At 41.7% G+C, this 16,587-nt stretch overlaps 1 protein-coding gene and 1 long non-coding RNA gene across 3 annotated transcripts in view; one reads left to right on the top strand and one right to left on the bottom strand.

Moving 5' to 3' along the window:
- NDOR1 (NADPH dependent diflavin oxidoreductase 1) overlaps positions 1-16,587 on the bottom strand; it is a 201,756-nt gene that overhangs the window by 149,349 nt on the left and 35,820 nt on the right. The window contains exon 3 of one of the 2 annotated variants that reach the window (XM_069241328.1): positions 10,265-10,342. In XM_069241328.1, the coding sequence (XP_069097429.1) occupies positions 10,265-10,342 (78 nt within the window). Of the gene's footprint in view, positions 1-1,785; positions 6,210-10,264; positions 10,343-16,587 lie in introns of those variants that run through there. The other variant, XM_069241329.1, reaches the window with a different exon arrangement.
- On the top strand, positions 6,283-13,288 carry LOC138301155 (uncharacterized). Its single transcript, XR_011205063.1, has 2 exons — positions 6,283-6,551; positions 11,329-13,288. It is a non-coding gene; the product is annotated as an uncharacterized lncRNA (long non-coding RNA).

Genomic DNA, 16,587 nt, shown 5'->3' with positions numbered 1-16,587 from the left:
CTCATCATGTCCCAAACATCTGAGCCAAGCAGTGACCATTTTGGGAGCAGATCACTTTCAAATACAGCATCCAGTGCCATTTTTCGATGCACAGGCACATGAAGAATATCCACTAATAATCAAAACAATACCTAAAATCTTCACAATGCTCTCAGGCAAACACGGAATCCATCACACACAATTGTTTAAATGTTTGCTATTGCCCCAGGCAGTAGTCCAGTACATGCAGAAATTGACATCTCTTCCAGAATTCAACTGTCTAGAGGCCACACTAACCATAAAACCACTAGGGAAACATGGGTATTACTGGTTTATCGTTTCCTGATAATCAATGCGCCAGATTGAACAATAGTCAGCAGACAGGCATAGGAAAGGATATTGTTCTTCTGGAGAAGGTGAAATGTGTAGAGGCCAGAATGGCACCACACAAAATGGTTACATCGGCACACCTACACCTCATCAAGGTTAAATACCTAAATAGATGTTACTATCCTTAATAGACTGCAAACAATTATCCTCATAGGTTTCTCTACATGCTCCCAATGCACAACAGAAAAACCATATTGGTTTCATGTGGTCTGGATGATTTATGAACACTAGCAGAGAATAGGTTTGATGCTTTCTGGTGTACTGGGACAACCAGTAGACATCCTTCATATAATGTGTCTCCTGTGAATAGTAGGAGTGGGAGGGTTCACAGCACACAAATAGGGTCTTCCTGCCTGCTGGTGAAAAGATGCAAGCCCAAAAAGTACCACTATTAACCATCAATTGAAGAGGATTTTATAAAATACAGAATGGCAGAAATCTGTATATTTTAATGCATTAACTAATAACAGTTATGTATAATACCTTCTCAGCACATCAATAAACAATCAGATAAAAATGTACATCGACAGTTGACACACAAAAATATGACAATAAATACATGAATAAAGAAAGCAATTGATTAAAGTATCCAACTAATAAATTATTAAAACAAGCAATAAATGAATGTGTCCACTAATAAACACAAATGATCAGTATATATTTGGGTCTTATCTGCAGTTTATGTAGTCCCAAAGAGGAGTGTTTTTTGTCAAATAGCCGCCACATCAGTTAGAGTAACAGTTTCTCCCTTTTATAGAGGGGAAATGTTCTTTTGTGATATCATACGCTTCAAAAATCTAGACGTGCCTATGTGTTTGGAACATTACCATGAGGGGCGGGGTCTCAAACAAAGGTGTTCCTCAGTGTGAATGCCTATTTTCACAGTGGGACACCAGCATTATTATTTCAAGGTGCTTTTGACCTAATTCCAGAAATATACTTCATATATAGCTGTATAATTGTGCAGGGTGCAGTGACGAGCAATATCACTGCAGTGTGGAGTGGCGCTTATATATATCATTATCCTCCACTGGAGATCCCTCAGAGTTCGCTTGAATTTTTGCACAAATCGCCCGCAATTTCTTCATGTAGCATGACAACCATTCTGGAGGATGTTCTAGACACTGTCAGGGGAAGTGAATAAAAAAAATTCTAGCATTTGCGCTAAGAATTTCAATTCTATTAAGGACACGGAGGCGAGGATTATGCTTCTCTTTCTTCACTTTTAATTATTTCAGAAGCCAATCAGCAGTACAAACCACAAAAAACTACAAATCCCATGAAGTAACATATCATGTGACAACCATAGAGAATACACCCTGTATAATGCACACCACAAAGTATCAACTCCTCTTTCTTTGCACAACATCAGAACATGAACAAACACACCTAAGTGGATAAAACGAGAACATAAACCTTAACAGTCGCAGAGCTACAATCCCAGAGAATTTCAAGGGAACAGCCCATCCTGGAAGAAACAAAGATGCCTGAAGAGCTGAAACACCGGATCCAATCCGAGGGGAAATCTCCTTACATAATGCAACAGGATTATTTATCATCATTTCCTGGAAGGAAGACAAACAAAGGCAAAGCCATAAAACTGAACCAGAACTACCAGGTCTCCAGAAAAAAAGAGGGAGAAAAAGCACTATAAGCAAAAATCCTATACAGTAATATCACATGATAAGCAATATAGTAAAATAACAGATCAAGCAATGTGCGAGTGGGATAATCCTCGCCTCCGTGTCCTTAATAGAAATGAAAATTTATTCGCGCAAATGTTAGAATTTTTTTTATTGTATGTCAGGACCGGAGGCTTCGATTATGCTTGTTTAAAGCTGTCCAACAACAGAAGCGATGGCAACAATAGGTTTACAGTCAAATGATTTAAACGTAGATTCTGATGACCAGTTGGCCACCCTTAAAATGTCTTCCAGCCTGGAACCTATTTCAAAGGACTTAAAAGCCATGGCCCCTCTAGTCGAGTGGGCACCAAACTTCGAAATGCCAATGCCAGCCTCGCTCAAGAGCCATCGAGCCCATCTGGACAAAGTAGCTGATGTCACTGGGTGATATAGCTTTACTAGCAAAACAACTGTCCTCCAATATCAGAACAAAATTCTGCCGTACTTATCTCGTAAGCCTTCAAACATTGCACTACACACAACTTAGGGTTGTCAACAAAACAAGGGTAAGACACCGATTTGGAGTAGTATTTAGTGCAGCGAGAAATGGAAAAAAATCTACATGCCAAATCTAAGGCTCTCACATCAGAGACTCGTTTGCAAAATATTAAACACAAAAGCATAGTGAGCTTAGCAGGAAGCTGCTTTCTAGAAATAAATCTGTCAGCTGGTCATGATTCCAAGAATCTCAAAAACTATGTTAACATCCCCAAGGGTAGAATAGCAAGGACGAGGGGGATTAGACAACCTGATGCCCTTCAGAAGTTTATAAACAATGGGTAACTCCACCACCGGTTTACCGTCCACCAGTAAATGTCTCGCTGATATAGCTGAACTACGAGTATTGACCAACCCGTAGGCCAAACCAGCCAACAAAGAAGAGGATTCGGCATTCCATGCACAACACCAAGAAGACCATCGTTTTCAGCTGAAGCATGTATCTTATGGGTGCTGAAGGACCAGCTTTTGAAATGAAATCACTAGACTCTTACGAAAGACCTGGAGACTCCATCTTTCCCTAAAAGTCTCCATGCCGCCAGTAGGAGTTGCTTCGATAAGATCAAAGGATGGGAAGGCCCATCGGATCTAGAAGGAGATTTCACCTGTGCGAAATCAGCACCGGAGGACCACAGCTCAACTCCAGAGCCACCGGGAACCACGCCTGGGCTCTCCAAAAAGGAGTCACCAGAATGAGAGCTGCCTGCTGATGACGGACTTCAGCCAAAACCATGGGGATCATCACAAAGAGAGGAAAGGCATAAACTTGAATCGTGGATCGGTCCTGCAGAATCCAGATCTGGTCTCCAACTGAAAAAACTCTTCATACAACAATCTGTTTTGATCAGAGACAGATTTCTGATCGCAAACGAGCCCGCAAGGATCAAACAATTGATGTGAGTCCAACTCCGACCTGGACCAACGACCTCCTGTGTACACTGGGCCGCAGCGAATCCACCACCCCCAAAGGCTGGCATCAGACTCTTTTACAATCTCCGGAGCGGACACAAAGATTGCCCTGCCGTTCCAGGCCTCCATATGATCCAGCCACCAGTGCACCTCTGTCCAAGCCCCCTCTGAGAGGGGGATCTCATCCACATAACTGAGGCCCTTCTGAAGATGTGAAATCTTCAAACGCTGAAGTGCCCTGCAGTGAAGGGGACCTGGAAAAATTGCTTGAATCGAGGAAGATAGCAGGCCCACCATACATGCAATCTCCCTCAATAATACAGTCTGTCTGCACAACAGCAACCTCAATTCCTTCTTGACGGAATGAACTTTTTGAGGGGGAGCACCAACTGAGCTAGGGAGGAGTCCACACGAAAACACAGGAAATCCATTTGCTGAGACGGTATCAAATCTGACTTCTGAGCGTTGACAATAAAGGCCAGACCCTGAAGAAGAGATATGGACCACTCCAGATGAGTGAGGGCTAGACGGGGCAATTAGCCATAATGAGGATGACGTTGAGGTAAATTATCAGACCAACACCCCTGGCTCAGAGATATTCCGCTACCTGCCCCTTCACCTTCATGAAGCACCAAGGTGCTGATGACAGGCCGAAGGGAAGGACTTTGTACTCGTAACATCACCCGTCCCAAAGGAACTGGAGAAACCGACGATGAGGAGGGAAAATCAGGATGGTCAAGTAAGCATCCTTTAAGTCTAAACAAACCATCCAGTCCCGTTCTTGAAGGCTGTCTCTTAACAAGTGAATGTCCTCCATTTTGAAGTGGCGTTAAATAAGCCATCCATTGAATTCTTTGAGGTTCAGAAAGAAGATGAGAACTCCCGCCCTTCTTGTTTACCAAAAAGATTGGGCTGAGAAAACCCATCAGGTGAGGGTAGCTCTCGACAATGGCGCCCTTACGTAAGAACCCCGCAAATCTCTACGGAAATGAAATTGCAATCTCGAAGGGAAAAATTAATCAGATGAGGCGGGACTAGCTGTGAGGGAGAACTGTAAAATTCTAGTTTGTAACCCTGGATGGTCTCTAGAACCCAAGAATCTTGTGTGATCCTGCGCCAAGCGTGTAAGAAAGACCCAGTCCTGGCCCCCCAAAATAACTTCTGAAGTGGATATTAGGCTCACCTGCAGATCCTGAGTCCTGGGAATAGACTAGTTCCCCTCTGGACCTCCCTCTCCTGAATCTGGAGCAGCCTGCTCTTGGACGGGAATGGTAGAAGGTGGACGAGAAAGAACTGGAGTCCTGGAATCTCCCTCTGCCATGCTGATAATAACCTCGCTGAGGGCTCCGGTTGTAGTTGTGGCCAAAGGTTCGACCTCTGTAGTATCAGGCCCCTCGAAAAAGTGGACGCCGCACCTTCTTAATAGAACTCTGGGCCTTGTTAAGATTGGCGTACGTAGCAGCAAATTTAGAAACCTCCTTGAGGAAAGGAGAACCAAAGAGCAACCCCTGGGCCAAGGGTCCAGATTTAGATGAGGCAAGACCCGCTAGTTTGGGGTCCATCTTTATCAATATGGAGTGGCGTCTCTCGCTAGAAATTGCACGTTCCATAAGAAACAGAGGGCCCTTTGAGCCCAACTCACAAGGACATCTGGGTCAATGGAATTCCCCGATTCTTTAGCTTGATACCCCAGCTCCAAGATCTTTGTTAGAGGTCCAGCCACAGCCAGGAGCTTGTCCTGGCATCCGCGCCATGCGCGGTCAGTGCCCTTCTTGGGATCCTTTGAGAATTTTTTAAGATAAGTGACCAGGGTAGGGTCATGTTCTGGCGTCTCATTCATCTTGGAAGGTAAATCCGGTCTGGGGCATTCGGATATTAGCCGAGAACATACCTCTTTCTCGAACCCATGGTGAATATGGGGAGCTACATCATCCGCCACTTCGGCAGGATTAATCCAGAGGGTAGATCTGTGGTGGATTATGTCTTCTGGCTCAAAGGTAAGTACCTTCAGGGTGATGCGTCTTTTTTCGTACACTTACGGGGAGGATTGTCCCCCTGGTCAGAGGTATTGCCGGTGAGGAGGAATCTGATTCCTCGCAAGCCTTGGTCTTCGGGGTGGAAGGGGAGGCGTTGCAGTCATGCTCTTTGGACAGAGACCTAATAAGGCTCTCAAAGTCAGCCCAACTGGGATTTCTATCAACCTTGGGGGCCTGGGAACTGTGAGACAGGGAGGATTCCTCGCTACTCTGTTTCCCAGAGGAGGGCATCTAATCCTGTTGTTCGGCAAAGCTGATTAGATGATGCTTAATAGGCCGAATAGCCTGGGGCAAGGCTTGATTTACCGTGTGGCGAACACTGGCGTCCAAGGCATAGACAAGGTCCTGTTCAAAAGATCCAGAAGGATCATCCAAATAATATTTATCACCCATCCCCTCATCATGTGCAGCCATGCTGACAAATGCAGTCCAATAAACTCCAAAGAAGCAGTCAGAGGAGGTAATCAGTTCAATAGAGCAGGCAAACCAATTAAACCCTGCAAGCCACGGTGCATACCATTTCAATTTGAAGTTAGCTGTGGAGGGAGCCCTTCCCACAGATAATAGGCAAAGCCTATTGCTTAAAATTATTACCACCCCAAGGCTAATGCTTTTGGGGCGTAGATCAGGGAGCAGATGCTCAAAGGGGTGAAAGAGATTGAAATACACACGTCTCGGCGTGTTCACTGCCAGAGCGGTCGAAATAGCGCACGCGCGCTAAGCCCCTGAACTAAATATAGAAATTGAAAGCGGACTGCGCTGCCTAGCATCGCATCCTCCCTCTCCTGCTCCCACTCCACCAAGACGCGACACAAGGACCGCGCTAGGGAGGAAAGAAAACGCTCCTAAGGAATACACGGAAAGAGCGGAGATTGCGCAGCAGGAAATAGAAAAAGGCAGCACGGCAACAGCGCAAGAAAATAATGCCTACAACACACCAGTAATAGAATGCTCACTTCTCCGAGAGAGTGACTGAAACTGAAACCACAAGGTTACGCGCTACCAGAAAGATTATCGGATAAGGCATGCACGACGCGCGCATCAACATAAATGTGTAAGTTATAAACATGAAATACAATCAAACAATAATCAACAATTGCAAAGGAACAATGTAGTACTTAACTGGCTGCGAAGCAGCAAAGAAAGAGGAGTTGATACTTTGTGGTGTGCATTATATAGGGTGTATTCTCTATGGTTGTCACATTGTATGTTACTTCATGGGATTTGTAGTTTTTTTGTGGTTTGAACTTCTGATTGGCTGCTGAAATAATTAAAAGTGAAGAAAGAGAGGCATAATCGGAGCCTCCGGACCTGACATAGAATTGTTTCCGGCCGCACCAGTGTTTTCACACAAGGCCGAGATGGATGACACATTGTATAAAAGTAGTTGTTCACCACCTGCTTTTTCGTACACAATACTGTCCAGGGTATTTTTGTTTGTTCACAGTAGACCGTATAGCTTGTAATAAGTACATTTTAGCAGATACAAAATTACTGCATGACGTTTTACCTTACCGTGCAATTTTTCTGAATAATATAAAATCATGTGTTTCCTTTCCTTGTCAGTAAAACTGCATGTGCTAATTCTGCATATGGCATAACTGCATGGGATAGAATCCACAGGATGTATTTTATTATTATATTTATATTTACTCCCCCATTAATGCTCCTTCATTTTCACCTGTGTCAACTTCTCACTCATCCGACCCTCATTTAAACCCCCACTCATCCCACAAAGTCCTCTACAAAAATACTTTTTTTAAGCTTTTAGGAGAGCTCGGAAGTTGCCATTTCCTGCCGGGCCTCTCCTTTTATAAAACAACCTTTTGCATGCATATCAATTATTTTTCCTTTATTCACTGCTCCAAATGGAGTCGACCATCTTGAATTGCTAAATGAAAAATGAAAAAAGAATAAAGTGAAAGCAGTGGCATGTCATATGAATGCACATGCACTTATATTTGAACACGATGGACATCAATAGCATAATAATGCACGTATGCACATCACTGCATTCTTTGTTTATGTTTTTGTTTTAGCCGATGCTGAATAGCATTGACAAAAACTACTGGCAAAGACAGTGAGGCTTAACGGAGAGACCTATCTGCTTTGCCAATGCTTGTTTTGTAATTCTTTGGTTCTCCTCAGACCCTTCTAGGTCAAATTCCTACCCTGCTCCCGATCTTTTTCAAATGTGTTTTTATTATTATCAGTTATTTTTACGACAGACTGGCAGCAGACAAGTGCTGCCAGGCAGCGTGTGCCCTTTTCTCTGGTAGTGGCTATCTTGGTGATGATATTTGGCAGGTCGATATTGTTGTCCTTGAAACTCTGCTACACGTATGCTTCTATTTTTCAAAAATTGCTTTATTTCTGTCAACCCAGCCACTCATCAGGATCAGAGGTATTTGTAGAGCTCTCATTTCAGCTTTATAGTTTCACAATTGGCAAGGCAGGAGCAGTGGATTCAAAACTTCTGCATAATTAAGGAGTTTTGATCAAGTAAATGCTTGCGATCCTTCTAAATTCGGAGCTTCCTCTTGAAATAAATGTCAATTTGACCACTGTGAAGACGACACGAATGAGCCATCAAGTGTAACAACATGTTCATTTTTCGTTGAAAAGAACTGCTTCTATTTAAACACATTTCAGTGTTTATGTCTTACCCTACTGTGGTAGTCAATATGTAATTAGAGCTAATCTCATCCTGTGGATTAAATTATCATGTTTCTAGTGCCCGAATACGGCAATCATTAAGTGAAGGTAACAAGTTGTTTTGGGCTACATGCAACTCCATGACAAGTGATCTTACTGACTTGCACCCGGTAGAGCTACTTTTTGCTTAACAATGCAGATTATGCCAGAAAAATGCATCACGTAGCACATTCAAAATCATAAAACAAGCACAGATGCTTTGGAATGGCACAATTCAATTATAGAGCCCTGTTTCTTGACCAAGGTTTAAGGCCCTCCCAGGCAGTACTATCCTACTTAGGGTAATACATTATGCCTCCAATGAGGATAGATGAACTGCTTTACAAATAACTAGGCCAAATCACCAAAACGTAAGTAGCTGAGTGAACCTTATCGACAAGGCTAACCTATGCAACTCTAAGGAACACAGGGATACCAGCAGGGGTTCAGTTTTGAGAGGACAAATCTGGGAGGCATTAGTGATGGAAATCACAAAGGGGATGTTTTGAAGCCCTTTTACTCTGGTTCAGTTGAGAAAGAGGTTACTCTCCAGGAGTAATAGTATATTCCAGAGGAGCAGGTATAGAGGACATCTTGCAATTTATATGACTTTGTAGCAAGCCGAGGACCTCAAAACTACAAATAAAAACAAACGACTAACAACATTTTCCAGTAACTTTTTCTGGATGTCAGTAAGAAACCTAAATGGTCTAGCCTTTCCAACAGTCGTAGAAATGGTAGGGTGGAGCTGGGACTGGGATTTTCTGTGAAGTTCAAAATGTTTACGTATGGGAAAACTTCTGTTTGCAGTTTCCAAATATATGACACTTAACTGCACACGAATTCTCAGCATAGGCACTGAAGAGGGGATAACCTGTGTAAATTAATTTAAGCACATAATAATACATTATTACCCTAGGAATTCCTGACAAAAATAGTTTAAGGTTTTTGAAGGAACAATGAAAGGTTAAGGGCTTCTGCGCACACACACACAGTGGTTTATTAATCATACAATATTAGTCTCGAAGCAATGACCCCAAAGTAACACATGGGGCCATACGCATGCATGTGTTTTTTAAGATTGAATGATCATAGCAACAAAGTAAGGAGACGCTTTAAAAGAAGAGGAATACTTACAGGAAGAGTCAAAAGGACAGTTGATGAAGGAGGAGAGGACAGAGGGTTTGGGGAGGGAAAGAGGAGGATGGCTGTGGAAGCAAGAGTAGCAGTGCCTGTGACATGCTAGAGCCATAGGAAATCATGGGAATTTGTAGGTTACAAAGAGGCAAGGTAATGTTTAATTCAACATCTTTGGAGAATGAGGAGGTCAGGCATCTTTTCTTCCCCATCCTGCAATTCCTAATCGCGAATCTTGTGCTGCAGCTGTTGTGCGACAAGAGCTGCCAGGAGAAGGTCTTGATATTGGAAACCATGTCAGTGCAGTGGCACTGTGTACAGATTTGTAGGTTATGTAGAAAGTATTGAAGGCGATGCGGAAGCAGAATGGGCATTCACAATAGTTGGGTTAATTCTAGGCCTTCGCTGTGTTTGCAGAATAATCTGTTCCAAAACAGCATAAGAATGTTTTTAAAGGGAAAAATATGTCTTTGATATTTAAACATCCCTCAACAACAATTCTTGGCGACAAAGTTATGTTCACATTTACATTACTTTAATATTAAGACAGCTGTCTGAGCTTTGAATGGAATCATTATTGCTAAAAGATGGACATTCTTGGTGGCTAGATATTTGCAGTGATGGACTTTGTTTATGGCTTAATTCTGGACTTGCATGTTGTGGTGAAGACTGTGGGAAATGTATTTCATTACTGCACGTTATGACAAAGGAGATGTAGACTATATCCTGACAAATGAGGATTCAGAAACTTTCTAAATCTGTTGCACCTCAGGCAAAAATTTAGCTACAGCGCCAGTTTGTGACAGAAAACTGGTACTTGGTGACATATTTTTTAAACAGGTAAGGTGTATGAAAATGCAAATTCCAGCAAAAAGGCTGTTAAGGGTCTCAGACGGCAGGTTTAAACACATTTACAGAAGGCACGTACAGACCTACCTTCATGTTATCTGGAGGGTCACCCTGGCCCGTAGTTGCACAAACAAAGACCACAAGTGGTTCGTTTATCAAGTTTGCCTTCAGGGAACAAGAAGAAAAAAAAAACACCTTCATCAGAAATTTCACATAAGCAAGAACTAGAAGACAGCCCAGAGACTGACTGCAAAACAATTATTTTAGTTACAATTTTAGTTACAAATATGGTCTTCCAAACATTCACAGACAGATATAAAATTAGCAATCAATCATAAGGAGATAAGCTCGAGACAGAAATTCACTAATCAATAAATCAATCATGGATTTGTAAAGCGCAGCTAATCACCTATAGGGTCTCAAGGCGCTGATTAGTACAAAACTGTGATGCAATGTGTATGGAAACTTCACAGGAGGCGGACATATGCAGAATAGATGCCAGATTCACACCCTGGTCCTTTGAAAGTTATTATTCGGGAATCTTTGAAAGAATTCCAAGCTATTTAACATATTCTTCATTGTTAACCATGCATCTCCAGAACTTTGCTTCTATTCTTTTCAAGTTATTATATCTCTAAACGGTGTCTGACAGTTGAAATAGCTCACACATTATGGCTAGAATATGCAGATGGCTCACAGCTCAACAGGAAATACAGAATCTGAAGTTCTGTAAAATTTTACTTTATTGAAAATTGTTTTATGAAGCACAAACTTGACCCTACAGAACTTTTGAATGTAATAATCCAGGCCCCTTGATACGCCCCCATAAAAAAGTGTTCCTGAGAGATTTTCATTTTTGATTTGTGTTTTTAGATCATTAGAGAAGTAATTTAGATTGGGTATACATTGCTGATCCGGACCGATTTTGTTCTGGACAACATCGTTAATGATGATGTAATATCTCAGGAACCATGCGACTTCATTTTAGTGTCACAACATACATTTTGAGGGTCAAGCAGTCTTATAGAGACAGAAAATATCCCCTCAGAGCAACCCTTTCACCAGTTTCCAAAATGGCAGCTCTATAATTATGTGTTTAGCCATAATATCCATCATATTGGTAATTTATTTTAATATTGTTTTTGTTTCAGGGTTTACGTTGATTCAAATTCATAAACATGAGCGAAGCAGGTGGCAGCTGAAGAACCTTTACCTCCCGACAGAGTGTTGGTAACTACAAAAATTGAGGACTCCTTCAACAAAGAAAAATGTGTCATATGTCAAACTAATCCTGAAGAAAAGCTAACATCAACTGCGGCTGGACACAAGAGAGTTCGAAATGCTGTAGAAATACAGCAAGACAAAGTTCACAAAAGATTGAAACTGATGGGTGAAGAGGATCAATTATTTCATCACTGAAACAAGTGCTACAAGTCGTATACAATGGAAAAATTCCTGGAAAAAATTATTCAAAAATAGCAGGAACCAGTGAATAACAAGAAGAATGCTAATATCCTGAGAAAGCGGTGACAACCAAACCCAATGCTCTCCCACTTAGAAGATTGATGGCTACCCCTCGTCCACTTCCAACAACTGATCAGAAAGTAGAGGATCTTCAATGTGTTATCTGTGGTTTAGTCAGAACAACATTTATTTACAGAGGTATATCAATGGGCCAGGACTATAAAAGAAAAGGCACAGTAGTGTTGCAATATATAAACACAATATGACAGGGGAATAGGGTGTGATGAAATACGTTAATGTGTTATGTTTTCATAAGCACGAAATATAAATATATTATAAACAAAATGAGATGGCAAGATATAAACACATTATATACTCATAGATGCAACCTAGTTTCAGCAAAGTCATATCAGTTTCAGAAGTAAAATAACGTGAGCAGATACCTTTTTAAGATATACTAGTAGAGCCTGTATATGCATAAAGTAGTTACTACCTTTATTTCATACAAGAGCGTTATAAAGCAATGATGTGTGCACAGGAAACCTATAATGGATAAACTAATTAATATAAGTTGTATTTTGTTCCCCAGCATGATGCCTTCTATAGAGTTATGTTTTTGCTTTATTCAAATTCCAAATAGCCAGAATAAAACTGAATAGCAAAGGGAAGTTAATTACCCCTAGAGAGCATGGAGAACATGCAAATAAACATCAAACTATAAATGTAAAGAAAAGGTTTGCAAAGTTCATCATCACCATTCTGTAGGTTTCAGGAAGAAGAAATAAGCAAACGCTTCCTAAAGGCACTGACTTCTCTGGTACCAAGCCATTGAAACCCCCCCAGACTGGAGTGAAAAAACAGAAGGGGTTTGCAAATATTCGTATGGCCCTCAAATGCAAGTCCTTTGCTCTCAAGGTCATTTAGCCTGTCCTTATTAGCAATATCTTTCTTCATTTTGGGTGGATTTTGGAAGACAGTCCTGCAAACATGCAATGGGATTATAGCTCATTGTCATGAGTTAATAGAGTTTGGGAGAAGAAAAGAAATTCACTGAAGCAGACACTTTGATTAGGGGAGGGAGCTTGCAAAGAGGGCTGTTTTTCTTCTAGATTAGAAATGGAAACAAAAAAGGATACCAGAAGGAGGTTAGAACAGCAAGTATTTGCAAGGCGGGTAACAAAAAAGTCATGTATTGCAGATAAATGGATAACATTGGTAGAGGTTTTCGAGAGTCATGTCCCAGAAGGAGTGAGGACACCAGATCCCAGCAAGCTAGAGTGCCAAATAGATCCATTAGCCAACCAAAATATCTGGCTAGAATTCTTGTTGAAAAGTAAAGGGAACTCAGTTAGACGATATAAGGTTCCAGTTAATTTCTTCCTCAGGTTCTTGCATTCCTTGCAACAAATTGAATTCCAGAGCCCTAGCAAAGTGTAAATATTCTTACCATTTTCCTTCATATTATCAGATAATTTCACTCTCAGATTGTGTTGGTAATATTTTATCTAAACATCTGCTATTGAAACTGCATCGTTCCTTGACACTCCCAAGTTTATGGCTAAATACTAAGCAAGTTTTCAGATGGAAAAAAGAGCTAGGATTTAAGGATTAATCGTCTTTCTATCACAATAAAATATATAAATCGTATGAGAGGAAACCTATTTTGTGACTTTTTTTGGTATACAGTAGACATTTGACAAAGCCATGGAGCAAATTAGTGTGATCTGCTTTCTTTGAACTGCTAATTCTGCCAATGGCCTCGAGAGGGGGGTGGGGAATTCTCTATTACACAGAGTCAGCAGATAATTGCCCTGACGCCCACAGCTTGAGTGGGCACTTTAAAAATGTAAAAATACAGGTAAACAGCTAAATAATGGGTGGGCAAATACTCCCCTGGGTAGCTCATACCAAGTAGACGTCGGTTTGCCATTGCTCATTTTGAACCACCAACAAGCAATAATAAATCACCCATCAAGTAGATACAAAGTTGATCTTAAAAAATATTAACACAAGCAATGAATAGAAACAGTTTAGCAATAGGAAGTATAAAACCACTTCCAACTCTGCAGCACTAACTGAATGTTAAGTACGGATTATGGATTTTCACCTTGACCAATTCTAGTAAATAGAGGAATAAGGATATGACCCAAAGACACAGGCAGTGGAGCATAAAGCTAGTTAGATCGAGCATAGCAGCACGCTAGCGTTGCTTTTCCGATGTGTCGGTATCTATGTGGGCTTTTAACGACGTCCACCTCACACCCATTACTTTCACTCGTTGGTGGGCTTGCCTTTCAAAAATCCTTTGTTATCATTGGTAAATGCCTTATGTTTGTCCTTCCTTGGGGCGGTTTTGTTACAGCCTTGGGGACTGACCCTGTTACAAGGATAATTGCACATTTGCCAATATGTTTAACTGAGAGCTAACTTCTTTTACCTTTTGTGTGTCTCCTTCGTGCACGCTCATGGCGGCCGTGGCGCTTTGAATCGGCTTGCTTATGTCAACTGTTTTACTTTTCATTTTTCTTTTCCTGTGTCACCTTCGCGCTCATGCTCATGTCGGAGTGGCGCTTTGAATTGACTCGCTTATGTCAACTGTTTTACTTTTCAGTTAGGAATTTACAACACCAATAGCTCTAATTCGAGCAAACGCAAGACCCATTGCATTGCAAATGCTTGTTTCCTATTCTTTTGGATGTTACAAAGAACTTAATATCTCAGTGGATAATACCATCATAAACCGGCGCAGGATTTTCTAAGTAAGGGAAGTCCTGAATCTTTGAAAAAATGCATCACACTTGCAAATTCAACATTTGGTTGTCAATTATGTGCGGAAAATATCGCTGTGCAGGGAAGATATTAACCTTAACAAAGTAAAATTGGTTTAATCTTTCCTTTGGATAAAGGCAAGCAATAGGTCTATTCATGTGACATTAGCGCTATAACTACTGAGCTGTATTTCGCCCTTGTTTGTTTGATGTGCTGAAATCATTTAATAAGTGGTCAACCCAGAGATACAAAGAGATTATTTTTTCTTGTTTGTGGTTTGCAGAACATTAGTTTTTCTTGTGTTCCCTTAATGAGGCACATCTTCCTTTAGCATACTGAGGCCCTTAGTTAGAGTTTGGCTCACAGGATACTCCAGAACAAATGTGGCAAATATTTCATAAACCATAAAATAAGTGTATTATAGCCCATGGCACTTGTAATACTGGACAGAAAATTTGCTGCATTTGTGATGAAACATCCTGTTGATGAGACTCTAAATAAGGCCCCCTGTTGTTTTCTCAAATTTCCTACAACATTATAAGACGTTTAGGCAACAGAAATTAGCCTCAATCTGAGATAAACAGTGAGTTTCCCCATAGAAGATTCTCCTGTGTACTAGATTGCGACTAACCAGAGACTTCCATAGAATTCTTGCTCCTTGACAGAGATTTGGCTCTTAAGGTCCTTGTAAATACACTGTGGGTGGGGCATACCACAAGCATAACCTCAATGTTTCGCACACACACCCACAACAAAGCATAGATATGCTATGTAGCTGACAATCCAGAGCACACAACAGCACTGCTGGCTGAAACACAAAACACACCACGCAGATCTCCAAACTCACGCACCTCAAAGCACAAACAAGCAATTAACTGGCTATTAAAGCATTGAACAAGCTCTGCTATCACCAGTACCCAAAAATACATATACGTTTGCCGGTTAATAGGTCGTCATACAAAAATATGTATGCAGTTTGTTACGGTCCTGTTCGGACAGAAATGTCCTCCACATTGCAATGGACGTGCACCCCTGCCCTGAGTGTCCCAACTGTACTGATGTCTGGATCCCTAATGCTGCCTCATGAGTGTGCGCCATGACATAGGACGGTCTCACAGACTGAGTTTTGTGGGTCCTGGAGCTGTGCCCAAAGTGCTACACTCATAGGGGTGAAAGGCTACTGCCCTTACATGAAGTTAAGCAGCATGAGTGTGGTGGTGGTAGCATACCACGTAGTGATCAGTAGTCATGAACAGGTCCTTTTTACCTAGGTCACTACAATGAGGCCTACGGGCTCACTCACTGAAAGTTCTGCAGATGTGTTCGTAACTCATCCTTGGCCTATATCAATTTGTTGTGCTGTGCAGTGCATGTGTGGTACGCATGTGCTGGATGTATGTGTGCCTCTGAATGGTACAATACAGGGCTAATGCAGTACTGTGCGGTGAGAGTAAGTTGTATGTATATGCTGGGTGCTTATGTGTCTCTGTGAGTGGTACGATACATGAAGGATGTAGTGCTGTGAAGTGAGAGTATGGTATATGCATGTGCTGGGTGCATGTGTGCATTAGAGTGGTACAATACATTAAGGTTATACTGTTGTGCAGCGCATATATGTTATATACATGCATTGGGTATTGGTGTCCCTGTGAGGGATACACTACATGAAGGATATACTGCAGTGCATTTATGTTTTAGGCATGTGTGCCTGTGAATGGTACATGGCTAACTCTGGGTTCCATTTTGGGAGACCCAGGGCTGCATGGTGAACATTTGTGTATTGCTGCATTCCTGTAAGCTGGGTAGGAAACACTGGAGAAAGCAGCGCCAGACTCCCTAGTACACCTCAAAGGGTGCTGTTTGATTCAGAGAAAGGTCAGAAGGAAGAGGGCCTAGGCACAACTCAAGAAGGAGATGAGGACGATAAGAGAATCAAAAAGAGTAGGGCTAGGGCCAGGGCAAACCTTTTGATACACATATCACTCTGACTGACATCCAGGTGTTGACTCTAGCCAATCACATGCCCTCTGATGTGGAGCTATCAGCTTTGGGGTTGCTCTTGCTGTGACAGTCTGCTTTCTGGAGGAAGAGAGGGCAGGGAAGTGGGCAATTCAAAAGGAAGAAGACCCCCAACATAAACTTCACAGACCCCACAAATTGTCAAATGTCAAGCAGCT

The sequence above is a fragment of the Pleurodeles waltl genome, chromosome 6 (genome assembly GCF_031143425.1).
Source record: "Pleurodeles waltl isolate 20211129_DDA chromosome 6, aPleWal1.hap1.20221129, whole genome shotgun sequence".
NCBI classification, from domain to species: domain Eukaryota; kingdom Metazoa; phylum Chordata; class Amphibia; order Caudata; family Salamandridae; genus Pleurodeles; species Pleurodeles waltl.
Note: the sequence above shows the minus strand (reverse complement) of the source record. Positions and strands in the feature narration are given on the sequence as shown.